General features: G+C 37.2%; 1 protein-coding gene across 1 annotated transcript; it reads left to right on the top strand.

Moving 5' to 3' along the window:
- The first annotated feature begins 11250 nt into the window (after positions 1-11250).
- Positions 11251-11832, top strand: LOC135203408 (uncharacterized). The gene has a single exon (XM_064233136.1). It carries the CDS (start codon positions 11251-11253, stop codon positions 11830-11832), a length of 582 nt encoding a protein of 193 aa, XP_064089206.1.
- The last annotated feature ends 6250 nt before the right edge of the window (positions 11833-18082 follow it).

Here is an 18082-nt window from a genome sequence, read left to right as displayed (position 1 = left end):
TTTTCTTATGCGACTTCACACTCTTTAAGAAGTGACGATCTTCAGTTACTACTTCTTTTAAGACAAAACTTCTTGAAAATTTTGATATAGGAAAGTCTGATAAAGAGTATTACCATAAATTGATAAAAATAACAGTAATAATAACATTAATAGGTGAAGGAATGACAATAACTGATGTTGAAGTTTTACTTATATAATAACATCCACAATGGCACGTCATTGTTGTCAATACTGCTCAAGTCTGAAGCCAATTAAAAGAGAAAATCTTCATTCAAAAGAAATCTCATCCACTCAGCAAAGCTCCGCGAGTCCCGAGCGTCCATTAAAATTGATCCCGATTTGTCGTCGTCGACCGAAATGGAAGAATTTATTTCTGAACTTTTTTATCTCTGCTCCGAATACAATTGAGAATCCGTTGATTCCAATAATTGCCTCGAAACCCTTTGCAAATCGTCTCCGCATTTTAATGTAAATACTGTCTAATTGATTTCCGCTTTTATTCCTCCTGTTCGCATATTCAAGGTATTTACAGGGGCTATACATGATGCATAAAGCGAATGCTACGAAGCATTTACGGAATATTATGAAATTTGCATGCGGTATATTATATATATATATATATATATATATATATATATATATATATATATATATATATATATATATATTAACTATATATAATATAAAACAGTTTGAAATCGATGTTTAGCAAAAAAAAGTACCCAAAGATAAATAACATGAACTCTAAAACATTGGGGAAAACCCATTCGTTGCTCTGTATATATTTGTGTATACAATCGCGCTACTTGTAACACCCCATCACCCGCCCCCATCCAACCCCAACCTGATACAAATAAAATAAATGAAAGTTCCATTGTGATAAACAAAAATATTTATAATACATTAACTATAATTATTTAAGATAGCCAAAAGATGGTCTTAACGATTTCTCTTAAATATCTTTGGTCAAACGTTAAATGTTCTGATTGTATCCCTGGAGAAGTCTATAAGTATACTCCAGACCATTTGCTCCTGTTGATATGCTACACACATCTCTAAAATGCTAGAATTAGTCATATTAACAAATATAAGGGAATTTTTATATACAAGTGAGTATCAGTTTGAGTTTAAACCAAATCTAGGCATAGAAATATGTGTTTATGCTTTAAAAAAAATATTATCAATTATTACCATGTACAAAACGCACCTGTATCTTTATGCTTTTCAGATGCCAAAGCAGCATTTGATCTGGTGAACTATTGGAAGTTGCTTGATAAATTGTTGTGCCGAAAGGTACAGAAACATTATGTCAATTTACTTGCCTATAGGTTTAACTTTCAAAATTTTCCTGTTGAATAGGATGATCAATTTTCTAGCTCCTTCGGTAGCAGTAATGGTTTGAGGCCACCTGAATATTCTACCGGCTGGTTTTGGAATAGGTCACATCGGGGATGCTGCTTTTAATAATTTTAGCTATGCTGATGATCTAGTCATTCTCGCTCCCACTCCTAGGGCACTTCGAACACTTCTGAAAATTTGTGAAGACGTTGCCATAAAACATGATGTATTATACAACACAAGCAAAACTGTGTCCATGTTAATTCCTTCATGTAACAGCAAGAGACAGGAGTACCAAAATGAATTCTTGCAATTTGTATATTTATTGATACAAGTGACAATAAGAGTAATGAAGATACAGAACAACGGGTCGAAAGCTCTGTGTAAAAGGGAATATGCTCATAAGGAAATTAAATTTTTGTGATGATGACACTAAAGTTTAATTATTAAAAAATTTTTCATACAACAATCTACTGGCCTTCACTATGGTATAACTACACACAAGAAACTTTAGGAAAACTAAGATTGTGTCATGATGACATAATAAGGGATTGATGGGGGTCGCCCGATTTTTGTAAAGCTGGATTTGCCTTGCCTTGATGTTATCCGGCGCCATGCAGTATTTAGTTTAAGACAAAGATAGGAGATATCATAATGTTCTGATTTGATTGCTAAAAGACATTGATGCGTCTTTATTTTTTACATTGCATGATGAATGGCACAGAATACGCTACCGATAGGTAAAACTGCTTCTTTTTCTGTTACATATCTGGAATATATGCAGTATGTTTACTAATTAGATGGAGAATAATAAACTTGCTTTTGAGCTTATTTACGCATGCTTTTTAGATCTTGTACGAAAATTTTCAGTTTTTTTTATGTTTATTGGTAAGATACACAGAGGATTGCATTCCCACTTTGGTTGTAATAATTGTATGTTACTTCTGTAAATTTGTTTGTCTAAGAATAAATCAAAATGTAGCCTCTTAATTGGCACCAGAACTATTCTTTTTTTCTCATCTAATTATTGCATATGAATTCATATTGGAAATAAAGTATTATTATTATTATTATTATTATTATTATTATTATTATAGCTGTTTCAACGGCATTTAATTTATATAGAATCTTCTCAATTCTTCTTATTATCTTTTTCTCGTCAGCATGTAGCTGGTGTATTAAGTTTCCTAAGGACATGTAAAGATTTTCATTTGTCTTAGGTTTATTCCTCTAACGTGTCGACAGCGCACAGGCAGTCATCTATGAGAGTTTACAGTACAGTGAATTAAGATACAGTTCACAAGTATTTATAGCATGCAAGGTCGTGTACAATCGGTGGGCGGGTGGGTCGGTGGGAACGGATTTTAATTGGTCGTTGGATGGAAACGAAAATCTCCCCCTGAGGCGTTCTGACCTGCGTAGTTTGGACGGGGTTATTAGCGTCGGTTGGGTGTTGTTTGGGGTACCCACCTCTTGGGCGGCAGGCTGTACAATTGATATATCTTCCGCTCGTTCTCTCCCGCTTTCTCTCTCTACTTCTTCCGCTCTTTCTCTCTCTCTTGCTCTCTCTCTTTCTCTTTCTGCAAGTTCCTCTCTCTCTCTCTCTCTCTCTCTCGTTCGCTCCTTCTAATGCTCTCTCTTTCTCTACTCCGCCTGCTCCTCTCTCTCTCTTTCTCTTTCTCTTTCTCTCTCTGTTTGCTCCCTCTCTCTCTCTTTCTCTTTCTCTCTCTCTCTCTCTCGTCTCTCCCCCCCTCGAATCTCTCTCTCTCTCTCTCTCTGTCTCTCCCCCCGATCTCTCCTATCTCTCTCGTGGATGTATACGTAGTCGGTTGGTTTCTTGCGCCATTTCTTCTTATGATGGTGGGGAGAAACTCGTTCTTTTACCGTGTTGATAGTCGGTTTTTTCTCTAATATATGTAAAGCTTCAAGATAACGTAGGCGTTTTCGGTCCGGTGCATGGTCAATAATTTCTATGTTCTTTATAAGCTCAGCTCTTTCTGGTCTCCTGTTGTGTTTTCCCTATAGTGAATGAAAATGGCCCCTTCTTGAAGATGACACGAGAGACGCTTGGAGAGTCTGGTAGTGGTCATACCGATATAAGAATGGTGGCATCCATCCACCGAGCATGTGAATTATTATTATTATTATTATTATTATTATTATTATTATTATTATTATTATTATTTTTTAGGAAGCAGACCCTCTCTCAAGCATACTTTATTAAAAATAATGGCTACCTTAGCAGCGTTACACTTGTAGAGATTCTTCTCTATTTTCCGAATAGCGGCTTTTTCCATGCTACTTAAACAGGCTAGTAGAGCGCCTATAGAGGTCATGATCAAATACAGTTTACAGATAAACTATGATACCATAGTCATCAAAGTCATTAACAATATTCTCTGTCTGTCTGTCTGTCTCTCTCTCTCTCTTTCTTAAAGCAAGCTTTCGTCTGGAGCTGCCAGACATCCTCTAGGCTAGGAAGCTGAGGGTAGACTGCTTTTGGTGTGTTGTCCGCTGGACATGGAGTCCCTGTTTACGAACGTGCCTGTCAATGAAACCATCAACATCATCCTTCAGCGTGTCTACAGGAGTCAGTTGATAGCGCCCCTCAACATACCGAAGGGCCCTTTCTGCACCCACCATGGCCAGATGTACCGCCAGAAGGACGGCCTAGAGATGGGCTCCCCACTGGGATCCTCTTCGCTAACTTTTACATGGACACCATGGAGGAACGAGTCTTCGCCTGGATGCAGCAACCCCGCAGATATGGACGTTACATCGACGACATCTTTGTTCAAGTCAACGCCGAGGATGAGGTAGAAGCCCTCCGTCAGGCATTTCAGCAGTTGAATACAGCACTAACGATCGGCTCCCTTTCCTCGACGACGTCCTTGTAAGTAAGACGGAAGACGGCCTCCGTACTTCTGTCTACACAAAGAAGACCAACCTCGGACAATGCCTCAACGGTGACAGCGAGTGTCCCGCCAAATTCAAAAGCACGTCGCATCAGGGCCTTCGTCAGGAGAGCCCTCTCCCACTGCTCGCTCGACCTGGCAGGACACTCGTCAGGAACTCGACTGCGCCTCCCAAGTACTCGTAAATAACGGGTATTCGAATAAATTAATATATAAGTAGAGAAGTCTGTACAATCATGGAGGAATGGTACGGTAGTGAGAGCCTGCAGCCACGCCCCAGGATAATATTAAGCTGTATTTATAAAGCATCTTTATAAAATTGACTTAATTATATATTACCAGAATCGGAGGACGCGTAACCTAATTATGAAAAATAACCCCTCCCCGCAGGTATGGGACCCCCTGAAGCAGACGTATGTGGTATACCAATACACATGCCCAGTCCGTGGTTGCAGTGGCGGTTACGTTAGTATGACTAGCATGCGCCTGTCTAAGAGACTCTCCTGCCATGCCCAAGAAGGAGCCATTAAGAACCACGCCCGTACCAAGCATCAAGAGGCCATCTCCAAGGATGTGATCATCCAGAACATGAAGATCATCGAGAAGGCCCCTCATTCCATTTGTTTACGCCTGCTGGAGGCGCTTCTCATCCAGCAAATAAAACCAACACTGAATACGACACAGGAAGAATTTCTCCTCCCTACGAGTATGAAAAGACCTGCCACCAACAACGACACCACCAACCACGACAACTCTACGAGAGACAACGCCCCTGAACGAGATACTCCTGCAGGCAATGACGATCATATTAGCCGTGATGTCCCTTAGCGTAACGCAACGTCCAACAACGTTACCGCACAGCTCAGGAGGTCTAGCCAGCTGCAGAGCCAGCACCTTCGCAACCATCGACTCGGTGAAAGTAGCTTGAGACCTGGCTCAAGCCACCAATGGAAACGAAGACTCACCGCCACCAGCCAATAGGAGATCAGCATGGGGCAGACCCCTTGCTGACGCCCCCAAATATAAGGAGGACGGACACCACACCAAAAGCAGTCCACCCTCAGCTTCCTAGCCTAGAGAGAGAGAGAGAGAGAGAGAGAGAGAAATATTGTTAATGACTTTGATGACTATGGTATCATAGTTTATCTGTAAAATTGGAATATATACACCAATTTTGTCACTGTATTTGATCATGACCTCTATAGGCGCTCTACTAGCCTGTTTATGTGGCATGGTAAAAGCTGCTATTCGGGAAATTGAGAAGAATCTCTACTAGTGTAACGCTGCTGAGGTAGCCATTACTTTTAATAAAGCATATTATTATTATTACTATTATTATTATTATTGTCACGTAAGTGTAAATAATTTCATTTGTATTTTCAAATCAGCCTAATTCGAGTTTAATATTTTCTTTCCTTTGTATTGTTAAGTATTAACGTACTTTGTTCGTTGTGTATATTAGGTTAAATATGTTGAAAATGTTATTGTTGCTTCTTTCTCTAGTAGGTGATTATTGAACAACCCTATTAACGCTTTTTGTTATTGTTTACTTTCACTGGGGTGTGAGTGATGGTGTGAGTGCTGCACTGGAAAAGCACGTCACTTTCCCAAGTTCCAGTAGTCTCACAGGGACTTGCGTCACTTGCAACCCGCCCCCCTTGCTTTTTTCCCCCGTCGGAGGAGTCCGTGGGGAGACAGGGCTGGCACTGGATCCCAGTTCTGTAGGAGAGGCTTCTTGGTGCTGCTTTGCACGTCTGGGCTGTCGAGGCCCGTGAGGAGTCACGTAGGGAGGTAATGTGTCGACCATTATATTTTCCTTCGGGAGACGTCTGGTGTTATTGGTCTCACCCGGTGTATAACAACTCCCTTGATTTAGCCGACTGGTGGTCTCCAGCGATTCCATGGACACCTATCTTTATCCTCAAAAGGAATTTTGTAAACATGAACGTATAGGATCTAGATATATGCATATTGATATATTGTCATAGTTTTTGGTGGTTTACCCTGTTGTTGACATATGTACAGATTTCTTCGTCGTTCGCGAATTTAGATTTGTTAATTAGGTAGGTAATATTAAGGTCTTCTCTCTTTATTGGACTCCTTACTTCCTTCTAGTTCTCTATTAGAGCTGATCATTTGTTGTGTACTGTGTTTTCTATTACTATTACTGGTTTAGGGTTTAGCTTTTTAGTTTTAGGAATCTTGTGTTGAAGACATACCATCCTGTCTTCTGGGCATATAATTGCCATACAACCGTATGGATACTTTTTACTTTATTTTTACTTGCACAAGTTGATTTAGAGTTGTGTTTTTTTTATAATAAATATTGTTAGTTTTCTTGTGTTTGTTTACCTCATTCCCATTCGCTGTGTTGCATTATTACTGCATACGATCCCTCGATAACATCTTAAGAATCTGCAGAATGGCCTCCTAGGGGTCGTAACAATTATTATTATTATTATTATTATTATTATTATTGAAAAACAATAAAAAAAAATTAGAGCAGCAACATAATTCGGTAATTATGATATGTAAGGGACCAGCGGTTGGTGGTTTGGTCACAGCAGCGACCACTGATTCTCGCGTTAATTTACATGTTTTGAAAGGAGAAGTCTGTAAGTACATTTGTGGAGAGGATCCTAATTGATATTAACTGTATACAAGTTGGTTTCTTTGATCGCAATAGGAAATTGTTGAGAGTTAGTTATGATAACACTGTAAATAAACATCTCTTATTAAAACAGGCCAGACGGCGTAGGCCTGCTGATGTTTATGTAACTGAACATCTAACAAAATCCAACCAGGTTATATTCTATAAACTAAGGCAGTTAAAAAAGCAATGTTTTTACTCTGGATGGCATTACTCATGTCAGGTTCGTTAACAATGTTTCAATCCTAACGGAACTGCTGTGGATAATTTGAATGTTAACATTGAAACATCTGGTGTTACTGTGTAAGTACTGTATTGCAATCAATGATGGCTTCTATTGATTTTGAAAACTAGGATTGCCCTATACTGACGCTAGATCTAGGATTCTAGATAATTAATCTCCTCCCTTGTGTAATTATCTTGACTGCGAGTTAATATCTAATATGGTGACTGTTACATGTTTTAATATATTATTCAATTTGTATCACATTTTGCTAACCTGTTAACCCTGTTTTCATGTGAAATCTTTATTGAAACTTGGTTATCTTCTGATATAGATGTAAATTATGTGATTCCTGGATTTTGCTCACATGATATATATTGAAACCATTATGGTGGAGGAGTGACGATATTTATAAAACTATGGTATACAGGCGAAAATTTAAAAAATTTCCCGTTTGTAAACGACTTCTTCGAGGTCTTAACAGTTGTATTCAACTTTAACAGCGTTGACGTTGTCTGCTCTGCTCTCTACCATCCCCCTACTTTCTCCCCCGAGAATAACAATGCATTTGTCTCTAATTATTTATCCTTCTTGAGAGATTTACTTGCTAGGTACAAGAAAGTGATGGCATGCTGTGATTATAATATCAATCTGTTGAATATGGGTAAATTTGGATATATTGACAATTTGGGTTTCTAATATTGATAATGTGAATAACACACACGTTATCCCATATGATCTTACACACCATTTTATTATGGCTTCATTTTAGGCCATTTGCTAACTAACTTATAGGTATCGTTGCTCAAGTGAAGAGGTCGTTTAGCAAGAGCAGTTTGAGGAATATTAAATTTCTTATAACTAATTTTAATCCTGGTGAGTTTGTTGTTCTTGTGATATTTTCGATACTGTTTATGATTCTTACTTTACTGGTGCTTTTAAACTTTATGAGAGCTCATTTCCTCTTAAAAAATCGTTGTCCAAACTGATCGAACCACCTCCATGGACGACACCTTTGCTGAAATCTTGTATTTCTAAGAAGTCCAAGTTATATAAATTGTGCTTGAAAGGTAATATTGAGAAATTGGCCTATACCCAATATAGAAATAGGCTAACAAAAGCAATTAGATTGGCCAAACGAGTATATTATTAAAATAAATTTAGAGATGCTGGTAATGATACTACAAAACTATGGTCAATTATTAATAATCTCATTAAAACTGAAAAAGCTGCCAGCCTGGAATACACCCAGACACCTGATGGACTTTTCCTTGGATTTGGTCAACTATGTCAATAATTTTTTGTAAATGCTGCTGCCTCCCTTGTGGGTAATTTAGAATCACCACTTGTAACCACTTACTAGACAACTTGTTACTTAAGGCCGACTGATCATGTTGAGGTAGAACATATTGTTGGTGGGTTGAAAAATAAGGGTAATAAAATTTGTGACATAACGCCGTTAATATTGAAGGATAGCTGTAATGTATTTGCCTCCCATTATGCAGCCTGAATTTCCTAGTCGACTCAAGGTTGCTAGAATTACTCCTGTATATAAGTCTGGATTAGAAAGCATCAGTTTTACCTGTGGCTTCAAAAATCTTTGAAAGATTAATACATTAGACGGGATGAACAGCTTCTCTGAAAAAGTACTCTATTCTTAATAATTCTCAATATGGCTTCCACAAGAATAGGAGAACTACACAGACCATTATTAAATTTCTCTCTGCTGCAACAATGCTTATCGATAAAAGTGTTTTTGACATGAGAAAGGCATTTGACACTGTCACACATAATACTATTGTATAAACTACAGCTTAATGGGTTTTGTGACCAATTTCATCTATACCTAAGGTCATACTTTACTAACAGAAGGCAGTATGTAAGCGTAAATGGTGTTGATTCTGATGATAAGGTGGTTACATGTATTGTGCCTCAAGGGTCTATACTTGGCCCTCTTTCTTTTGACATATTTATAAATGACCTACCTAATGCAGTGCAGGCTGGAACAGCTTTTTTTGAGGATGATGCTACTTTTCTGCTGGTTTCCCATTCATTCACCGAGCTTATGAATAAAGTTAGGAATTTGTTTAGTGAAATTATTGTATACCAAAAAGCAAATATGCTACCTCCTAGAACTAATAAAAGTAAGTTGATGTTTATCCTGACTAAGTCACTGATGGCATTATTGAATGGGTAGCGGATTTCAAATATTTAACTATGCATTTCAGGGACGGCGAGTAATCGTTATTCTCAAATATCTTTCAAACTAATTATTTGATTAAAATGGTATTTTAGCACAGTATACAAGACACCTCGCCCTAATTTTCGTATTGATTGTCAAATGGTGTTAGTTAAGGCGTTTACTCGTGACTTTTAAAGGCAAAGCCGTATGAGTCAGCAGGAGTCATTTACATCTGCTGTCCCTCATCCCTTCCCTCTCCCTCCCTTCCTCCCTTTCTCTCGCTCTTCCTTTATCGCTGTTTTTCTCATTTCTCCCCCCGATACCTCTATGTAATTTATGATATGGAATAAAATGCAGCTTTTCATGACATTTTCCAATACCAGCAGATACTGGGAGAGTTCATAATGAAGTGGATAAGAAGGTTTGTCATAATGATCTTAATTTTTCCCAATGTATTCCGTTTATAGTATGCTTGGCGTGTCGGGTAATACCGTAACGCTATGGGATTGCCTGTCGGCTGCAGCACTCGCACTATAAGTATTCACTGCGTAATTGATGAGGACGGATTTTTCATGGCTGTTCTGGCAGCCTTTGAGAATGAATACTAGTCCACAGATAACATCCACAAACTTGTAGGTCCCGTAATTATCAACATCGACAGCGATAACGAGGATGATTCGTTCTTCGATAGAGAAGATCGTAATAAAGTTCTTGTGATATTCTCAATTGTTTTCATCGCTTTTCAACCTATGATAATGCTTAATGCATGCGAGAGAGAGAGAGAGAGAGAGAGAGAGAGAGAGAGAGAGAGAGAGAGAGAGAGAGAGGGATTTTATAATTCTTTTACCACTCTAAACATTAGTGTTAATTATATACCAGGGGCCCCTGGGGTAGCTTCGAAAATTTCAAGCCACCCGGGGCCCCCCGATGAAAAGTTGAAATTTCCCTTTGCTTGCTAAATTTGATCCTGTCATGAAGCAGCACACTGAGCATGTTGAGAGTGGCCAGTTCAGTCACTCCAGTTATCTTGGAAATATCATCCAAAATGAACTTATTGCCCCAATCAGTGGGAAAATAATGGGTACAGTGGTGACTGAGATTAAACAGTCCAAATATTATTCAGTCATTTTGGACTGTACTCCCGATGTAAGCCACCGAGAACAGATGTCAGTCATCATAAGGAACATTTTATGGAATTTTTTGTAGCTTCTGAAACAGCAAGTCGTGGTTTGTCATCTTTGATTTTGAAGAAACTGATGGAGCTCAATATGATAATGGTGCCAACATGAAAGGGAGGAACAAAGGAGTTCCAGCCAGACTTCTTGAGAACCCTCTTGCACTTTATGTTCCATGTGGGGCACATTCTCTAAACTTGGTGGTATCTGATGCAGTAATAGCCTCAACAGATGCCATCAGCTATTTTGGCAATGTACAGAAACTGTACAACCATTTTTCAGGATCACTACAAAGATGGGCAATCCTAAGGGAACATTTCACGGTTGCACTCAAGACTTGCAGTGACACAAGGTGGGAGAGCTGTATTAACAGCATAGAGACTGTGAGTTACCAGGCCTCTAATATAAGGGAAGCTTTGCTGAAGATCAGGGAAGTAATGACCAAGGTTGAAGCACAAAATTTGGCAAAAGAGGTGGGGTCATACCGATGTCATTTGCACAGTCGTATGGTATGCCATTCTACACCATGTGAACCATGTCAGCAAGCTCCTGCAGTCTCCCAGAATGCAGCTTGATGTGGCAGTTGACCTCCTCACTAAAGCAAAAACATCTCCCACTAACTACAGAAGAACTGGCTTTGCTTCAGCTCAGGCCTCTGCTAAAGACATGTATGAGGAAATGAATGTAGAGTGTACTCAAATAGAAAGATTAAGATCACAAAAAAGCACTTTGCTCATAAAGCCCTAGATAAGCCCATTGCAGATGCCATGAAGAGGGTAAAAGCAACATTCTTTAATGTTGTTGTTGACACAACCACTGATTTCTTAACTGATAGGTTTGAAACACTGGATGAAGTGAGAGGCAGATTTGGAGTGCTGCTCAGTTTCCTAAAACTGGATGATCAGGCATTGAGCAACCAGTGTGGCAACCTCTGCATGACATTAAGCATTGGAAATGAAAGTGACATTGATGCAAAAGAACTGGCTGTGGAAGTCAAAAACTTGCCAAGCTTACCCTCAGATGACATGAGTGCTCTTGAGCTCCTCACCTTTATCCACAAAAAAAAAAAAAAAAAAAAAAAAAAAAAACATTTGGAGGAACTTTATCCCAATCTGTGGGTTGCACTGAGAATTGCCTGCACTCTGCCTGTGACTGTGGCGGCCTCAGCAGCAGAGAGGAGTTTCTCAAAGCTGAAGCTCATCAAGACCTATCTAAGCTTTTCCATAGGAAAGGATCGACTCACTGGTCTTGCAATAATCAGCTTCAACCATGAGGTGGGCAAACAGGTGTCATATGAGGACATCATTGATGACTTTGAGAGTAAAAAAGCTAGGAAGCAGACGTTTTGAGGATAATACATTGTCACTGTGAATAACGTGAATTATTAGTTGTTTTTCTGGTAAGTGTGCGACTGTGATGTTAAGTAAGCATTATTTTAAGTGTTCTTTTTTTTATTATCTTTGCACTTTGAAATAAATGTGAATATAATAAATGTGAAGTGTAATAGTTTCCTGCATCTTAGTAGACCATCTAAAGGGCTAGGAATCGCTTCAACACAGTTTGACAAACCCCTCCGGGATAAATGAAGTACCTACCTACTCATCTATCTAGGGCCCCCACAAAGCTAGAAACCGCCATGCATAATGCCATATGTGTTGCGTTGATGCCTAAAAATGCAGGTATAAATATGTAGTCTATAAATGAAGCAGAATATCACTTGGGAAGGTGTTTAGATCAAACAACATATTCATTTTAATTTTAATATACTCATTCAAAATCATTGAAATTCATAAGCATCAAATATATTCAGATTACATAAGTCAAGAAATCTATTGATAAATATATATAATATAAATATATATATATATATATATATATATATATATATTATAATAGAATACATATATAGATACACATAATATGTATGTAATATCATATAATATATATATATATATAGTATATATATATAATAATATGTATGATATTATATATATCATATATATATATATATATACTATATAATATATATATATATATATATAACATACATATATATATATATATATATATATATATATATATATAATATAATATATTATATATATATAGATATGTATATATATATCTATATATAATATATATATAGTATATATATATTATATAATATATATATATATATACATAAAAATCGAGCGACTCTTCAATTATGAAAATTAGATGTACAAACCTGTGAAAGACATAGGAAAATTTATTCCTTAACTGATTATGGAAGAGGGAAAAACTGGATACCTTCTTTATTAAAAAAGATATCCTGTATGTTAAATGCCTGGAAATAGGGTAATGGGTAACACTTACTTTAATGATAAGTAATATAATTCAAGAGGCTTACAACTCAACTCATTCACTAAACTCAGTACGGTACAAGAATTACAACCTTATTACTGGCGTTAGATTCGTTGAAACGAAATTGTAGTGTGATATGAATAGAGAAACACATTTACAATGAATTAATGGTAGTAGTTTTTCCCAAATTATACCCATTTTCTCTCTTTTCTCTTTACGGCAATTCACCTGCTGAGCAGTGGGGAAGTAGACAAAGCTTCTCCTACTTGGGGGATTTAGGGGAAGTCAGCAGACCTTGGTGATCAGGGTTATACGCTCTTTAGCCTACTCCCATTTATATAATTTAAGAAAATACAACAACAATAATTACATAAACACAGATTCTACAAAACAACAACACATTTATTACAGTCAAGTTTACTTAATATAATATAATAGGCAGGAAAAGGGCAGGGAAGGAGACTGGAAGGCCAGGAAAGTGGGTTGAGGGAGGGATGAGGAGGGAAGGGTGAGGGAGGGAGATGAGGAGGAACGAGATGGGAGTAAAGCACGTTTGAAAGCATAGTTTGGCAAATCTTGGCAACGCCTTGTTAATCAGAGAGTAAACGCCGTAACTAACACCATTTGACAATGCACTATATTACCAAAAATTAGAGCGAGGTGTCTTGTATACTGTGTTAAAGTACCATTTCGATCAAATAATTAGTTTGAAAGATGTCTGAGAAAAACCGATGACTCGCGGTCCCTGATATGCTCAGTAGGCTTGGCCATCACTAATACCTTGACATATACAAAACACATTAACAATGTCTCACTTAAAGTCAGCCGTATAACTGGAGCAATAATTAGTGCTAATGATTTCTTGCCGACTGACATAATGCTTAAACTAGATTATGCTCTAGCGCTCTCTTACTTGAAAAACCATCTCTTAATATGGGGCACTGCACCGGTTTCTGTGCTTAAAAGATTGAAGGGACGTGTCAACAACTTACTAAGAATAATTCTGGGAGTCAGATATGAGGATGGAAGACCGCTGGTAAGGACATTGGAACTTTATACAAGTTTACAGATAATAGACATAAGTAGCTTGTAATATAATCTAAGCTTATTTAAGTTCTTGAGGAAACTACCTATGGGTGAGCTGCCTTTTATGATCTTTTGTTACACCCTAATTTAAGTTTCTGGGAATATGCAAATAGGGTCGTGGTTACATGCACCTACCATACGTACAGAGGTTGAAAGGAGATTCCTCCACTATCAGCTGATTGGGCTTAACAATGAATTCGACTGAAAACTTTCAAAAGACTCCTTTTATGTTTCTCTTAGAAATTACGAAGAACTGTCACTTGCGCAACAGTAGGTATTTTAAGTAGTACTGAACTGTGCATTTTAATGCCTCTTTTAGTTACCCAAGTATTTTTTAATTGCACGATGAATCTTGCTTGGAACACACGCAAGACCTGTATCTTATTTTGTTGGTTTCTATATAAATGCTTTTTTGAGTTGCAAGCTGGACTTGTCTTCTTTTATTTTAATATTACAATCCTGTGTCAAACTGGGCTTTACCCAATTATTTTTATGTCTATGTTTTATCTTGTGGACTCTGCATATCTTTTATGTACAATCATTAAACTTGCCTTATGTTATCGCCATATTATCATTAAATTGCCTCGGCGAATTTTATGCTAATTTTATGAATTTGTATCAAATAATGGTAAACAAATAAACTATACTATACTATACTATACTATACATATAGAAAGAAGCATAGGTTCAGTCTGTGAGCGTATGCAGGCACAGACATGAGTCAGGACTCAAATCTCTTTGGAGTAATACACGTGAGGTTATGACTATATACTTACTATTATTATTCCCAAAAGGAATTTGGCCTTATCCTGGCAAGCAATAAATAAGGAACGAGGAGTCTAATCCTCACGGCTGGGAAAAGTGTAAGCCAGAGATCTGCACAAGACTGGAACTTAAGGATAGCTAATACCTACTACGTGAGGCGAGGCCTTCAACAGTCCGTTCCATTGTGCAACGGGGAACTCTGTTAATTAGTTCTCGAAGCATTGCTAAACTTTTACTCTATGCCCGAATATCCGTTCGAGCTCCTGCAAAAGTATGCTAATGATAGCTTTTACATGTAATTCTAATTCTCCCTCTTTCTGTTTATCTTTCTCTCATTTTCGGCTTTTGTGAAAATGATTTATTTCTCTAACTGATATTTTCTTACATTCATCATATTCTAGAACAAAATAATCACTGTTCGTATCAGCAACTGTTACTCCTTCAACCGAATATACCAACTTGTAATATCTTCAGGAATTTAACAATATATAACATATCCATTTGTTCTTTTTCCAGGAATTCTCGAGCTTCCGTTATTTATTCCCGCTTTCCATTATGAATAAAGTCAATTGCGTTATTTTTTCCTATATTAAAATCTGCAGAATTTGTTCGAAAACTCCATTCCTTTGTGTACTCTCAAAAAGTCGTGAGTCTTTTTCGTCTTATTTTCTTTCCGTTCCTGAATGACTGGAATGGTCCAGCCTTCCTCTGCCAGGAGAGATGCCTCATTCCCTTTGTTTTGCCTCTCCAAAAACGATGTTTTTTCCGCTGTCTTGGTCCAAATATTTTCTCCTTTTGTCAGATTTAAAAATGACGGAAAATGTTCAAAATTATGAAGATTCCGCATGCTTGTACATAAACAATGGACCATTTTTGTAGAAAAATGATCGCAGACATACATCTCTTCCCCAGACAGACAGACACACACATGTATATGTGCGTGTTTGTGTAGCTGTGTCTTACAGAAATAAGTTTGATTAAAGATAAGGACTGACGTAAATTTCGGTAAGATGGTGAGAAACTAGGTACGTGTATTTGAAAAATCACTTTTGTTCGAAAAATTTGAGGGAAAGGAGAATCCCAACTTGAAGCTGACATAAGAAAAGGCTCATGGGGCAATTGAACGAGTTATCACTGCGACAGAACTGATGGCAGGAAAAGTGATTGGTTTGATGTACGTGTCAGTTAAGACTGCCACGCCTCCATGGCTTTAAATTCTTTTGTTGATGAAGCTTGAGAAATGATATGGAAAGAATTGGATATCCAAGAGTAAGTTTGTTCGATAGTAAAATCGATTATGAATAAAATGGGAGTGAGTCCCGTTTATGAGAAGGTGACCGATTCGAGAAGATGCAGAAACTGGCAAAAGAGTCTGGAAGAATACGGTTATTAGCGGAAACCAGGAATGCTGATCAAAGAATGCTAGTGTGAAACGTGTCAAATGGAAGTGAATTCATTTGACTTTTGTTTTTAGTACACAATGGTAGAATGAGTGTAAAAGTGAATTATAAATTATGTGAAGCAAGAACCTTGGAATGCATGGATTGTTGAGACGTCTCTTCTTTATGAGAGTAAATTATGAATGCGAATGAAAGAAAAAAGCTTTATGCTATTAATATACATTGTTTCTGAAGTAGTAAAGCATGGCAACAAGATGGAAAGGATGAGACCTGTCCATGCACAGTGCAAATGTTAAAAAAGTTGGATCTGAAAACTTTAAAAAGAATAAGGAAAGATTGTATGGTGAAAAATGTACGTAAATAAAACGTCTGCGAGCGAAAGGTAATTTAATGAAGGGCATAAGACTGATGACCAGCAACGGGTTAAACATCGAGGGGGGTGGTGCAGTATGGCTGACGGACCTCCATTGAGTCTTGGGAAAGTCGTCTGCAAAACCGGGCGGTTGTCGCTGTCTGTGACAGTGAATGCCGTGTTGCATTTGCATTTTCACTTTGGAAGCAGCATATATATATATATATATATATATATATATATATATATATATATATATTATATATATGTATATATACATATGAATATATATATCATATATATATATATTATATATATATATATATATATATATATATATATATATATGTGTGCTGCTTCCAAAAGTGAAAAAGGAAAAGCAACACGGCATTCACTGCCGCAGACAGCGACAACCGCCGGTTTTTGCAGACGACTTTCCCAAGACTTACATGTAGGTCCGTCAGCCGTACTGCACCACCCCCCCCCTCTCGATGTTTCACCCCGTTGCTGGTCATCAGTCTTATGCCCTTCATTAATTACCTTTCGCTCGCAGACGTTTTATTTTCGTACATTTTTCACCATACAATCTTCCCTCATTCTTTTATAGCTTTCAGATCCAACTTTTTTAACACTTACATTGTGCATGGACAACTCTCATCCTTTCAATATTGTTGCCATGCTTTACTACTTCAGAAACAATGTACGTTAATAGCATAAAGCTTTTTTCTTTCATTCACATTCTTAATTACTATCATTAAGAAGAGACGTCTCAACAATCCATGCATTCTAAGTTTCTTGCTTCACATAATTTGTAATTCACTTTTACACTCATTCTACTATTGTGTAATGCAAAAAAAAAAAAGTCAAATGAATTAACTTCCATTTGACACGTTTCACACTAGCATTCTCTTGATCACCCCTCCTGGTTTCCCAATATATATATATATATATATATATAGATATATATTCTATATATATATATAATATATATATATATATATATATATATATATATATAATATATGTGTGTGTGTGTGTGTGTGTGTGTGTGTGTGCGTGTGTGTGTAGCCATAAGGAACTTGAGGAAGACATCTCATGGTTTATTGCTAACGTTTCAACGCCTAACCTCATTATCAAAGCTCTGAAAATATATACAAATACATTAAAATATAAAAGACTCGGACTTAAAAATAATATGCTAAAAACAAATACAAAACATTCAGGAGAGAGGTATTACCATCCAAGTGGAAAGAAATAATACGAGTGACACAAGGAGAAACGTAAGCAGTCCAGGATAAACTTTTATTAAGAAAAGAGGGTGGGTGGAGGCAGTTTGGATAAACTTCGGAATTACCTGTTTAGTACAAAGCGACTCGAAGATATCCAGATGCTGAGTTGAATGAGCCCGAGACAAAATTCTAAATTGGTTGTATTTAATATTTATTTTGTATTTTTTAGCATGCTGTCGTTATACTGGGAAACTCGGATTCGACAACCCCAGTACGGTAGCTGACACCTTTGTGACAATCGATGCGGACTTTCAGTAACCTACGAGAGGCACCGACATAACCCATGACTACATCGGGGCCAAGAAGAAATAAATGCACAGCATTCGATGTCATCAGAGGGTTTAATCTATTCTTATACTTAAAA

This window comes from Macrobrachium nipponense, chromosome 36, assembly GCF_015104395.2.
Source record: "Macrobrachium nipponense isolate FS-2020 chromosome 36, ASM1510439v2, whole genome shotgun sequence".
Classification (NCBI taxonomy): Eukaryota; Metazoa; Arthropoda; class Malacostraca; order Decapoda; family Palaemonidae; genus Macrobrachium; species Macrobrachium nipponense.
This window is presented reverse-complemented; position numbering and strand designations above follow the sequence as displayed.

Bases quoted from the DNA above. Each gene is read 5' to 3' on its own strand.
- LOC135203408 (XM_064233136.1), top strand. From the start codon at position 11,251: ATGAAGAGGGTAAAAGCAACATTCTTTAATGTTGTTGTTGACACAACC.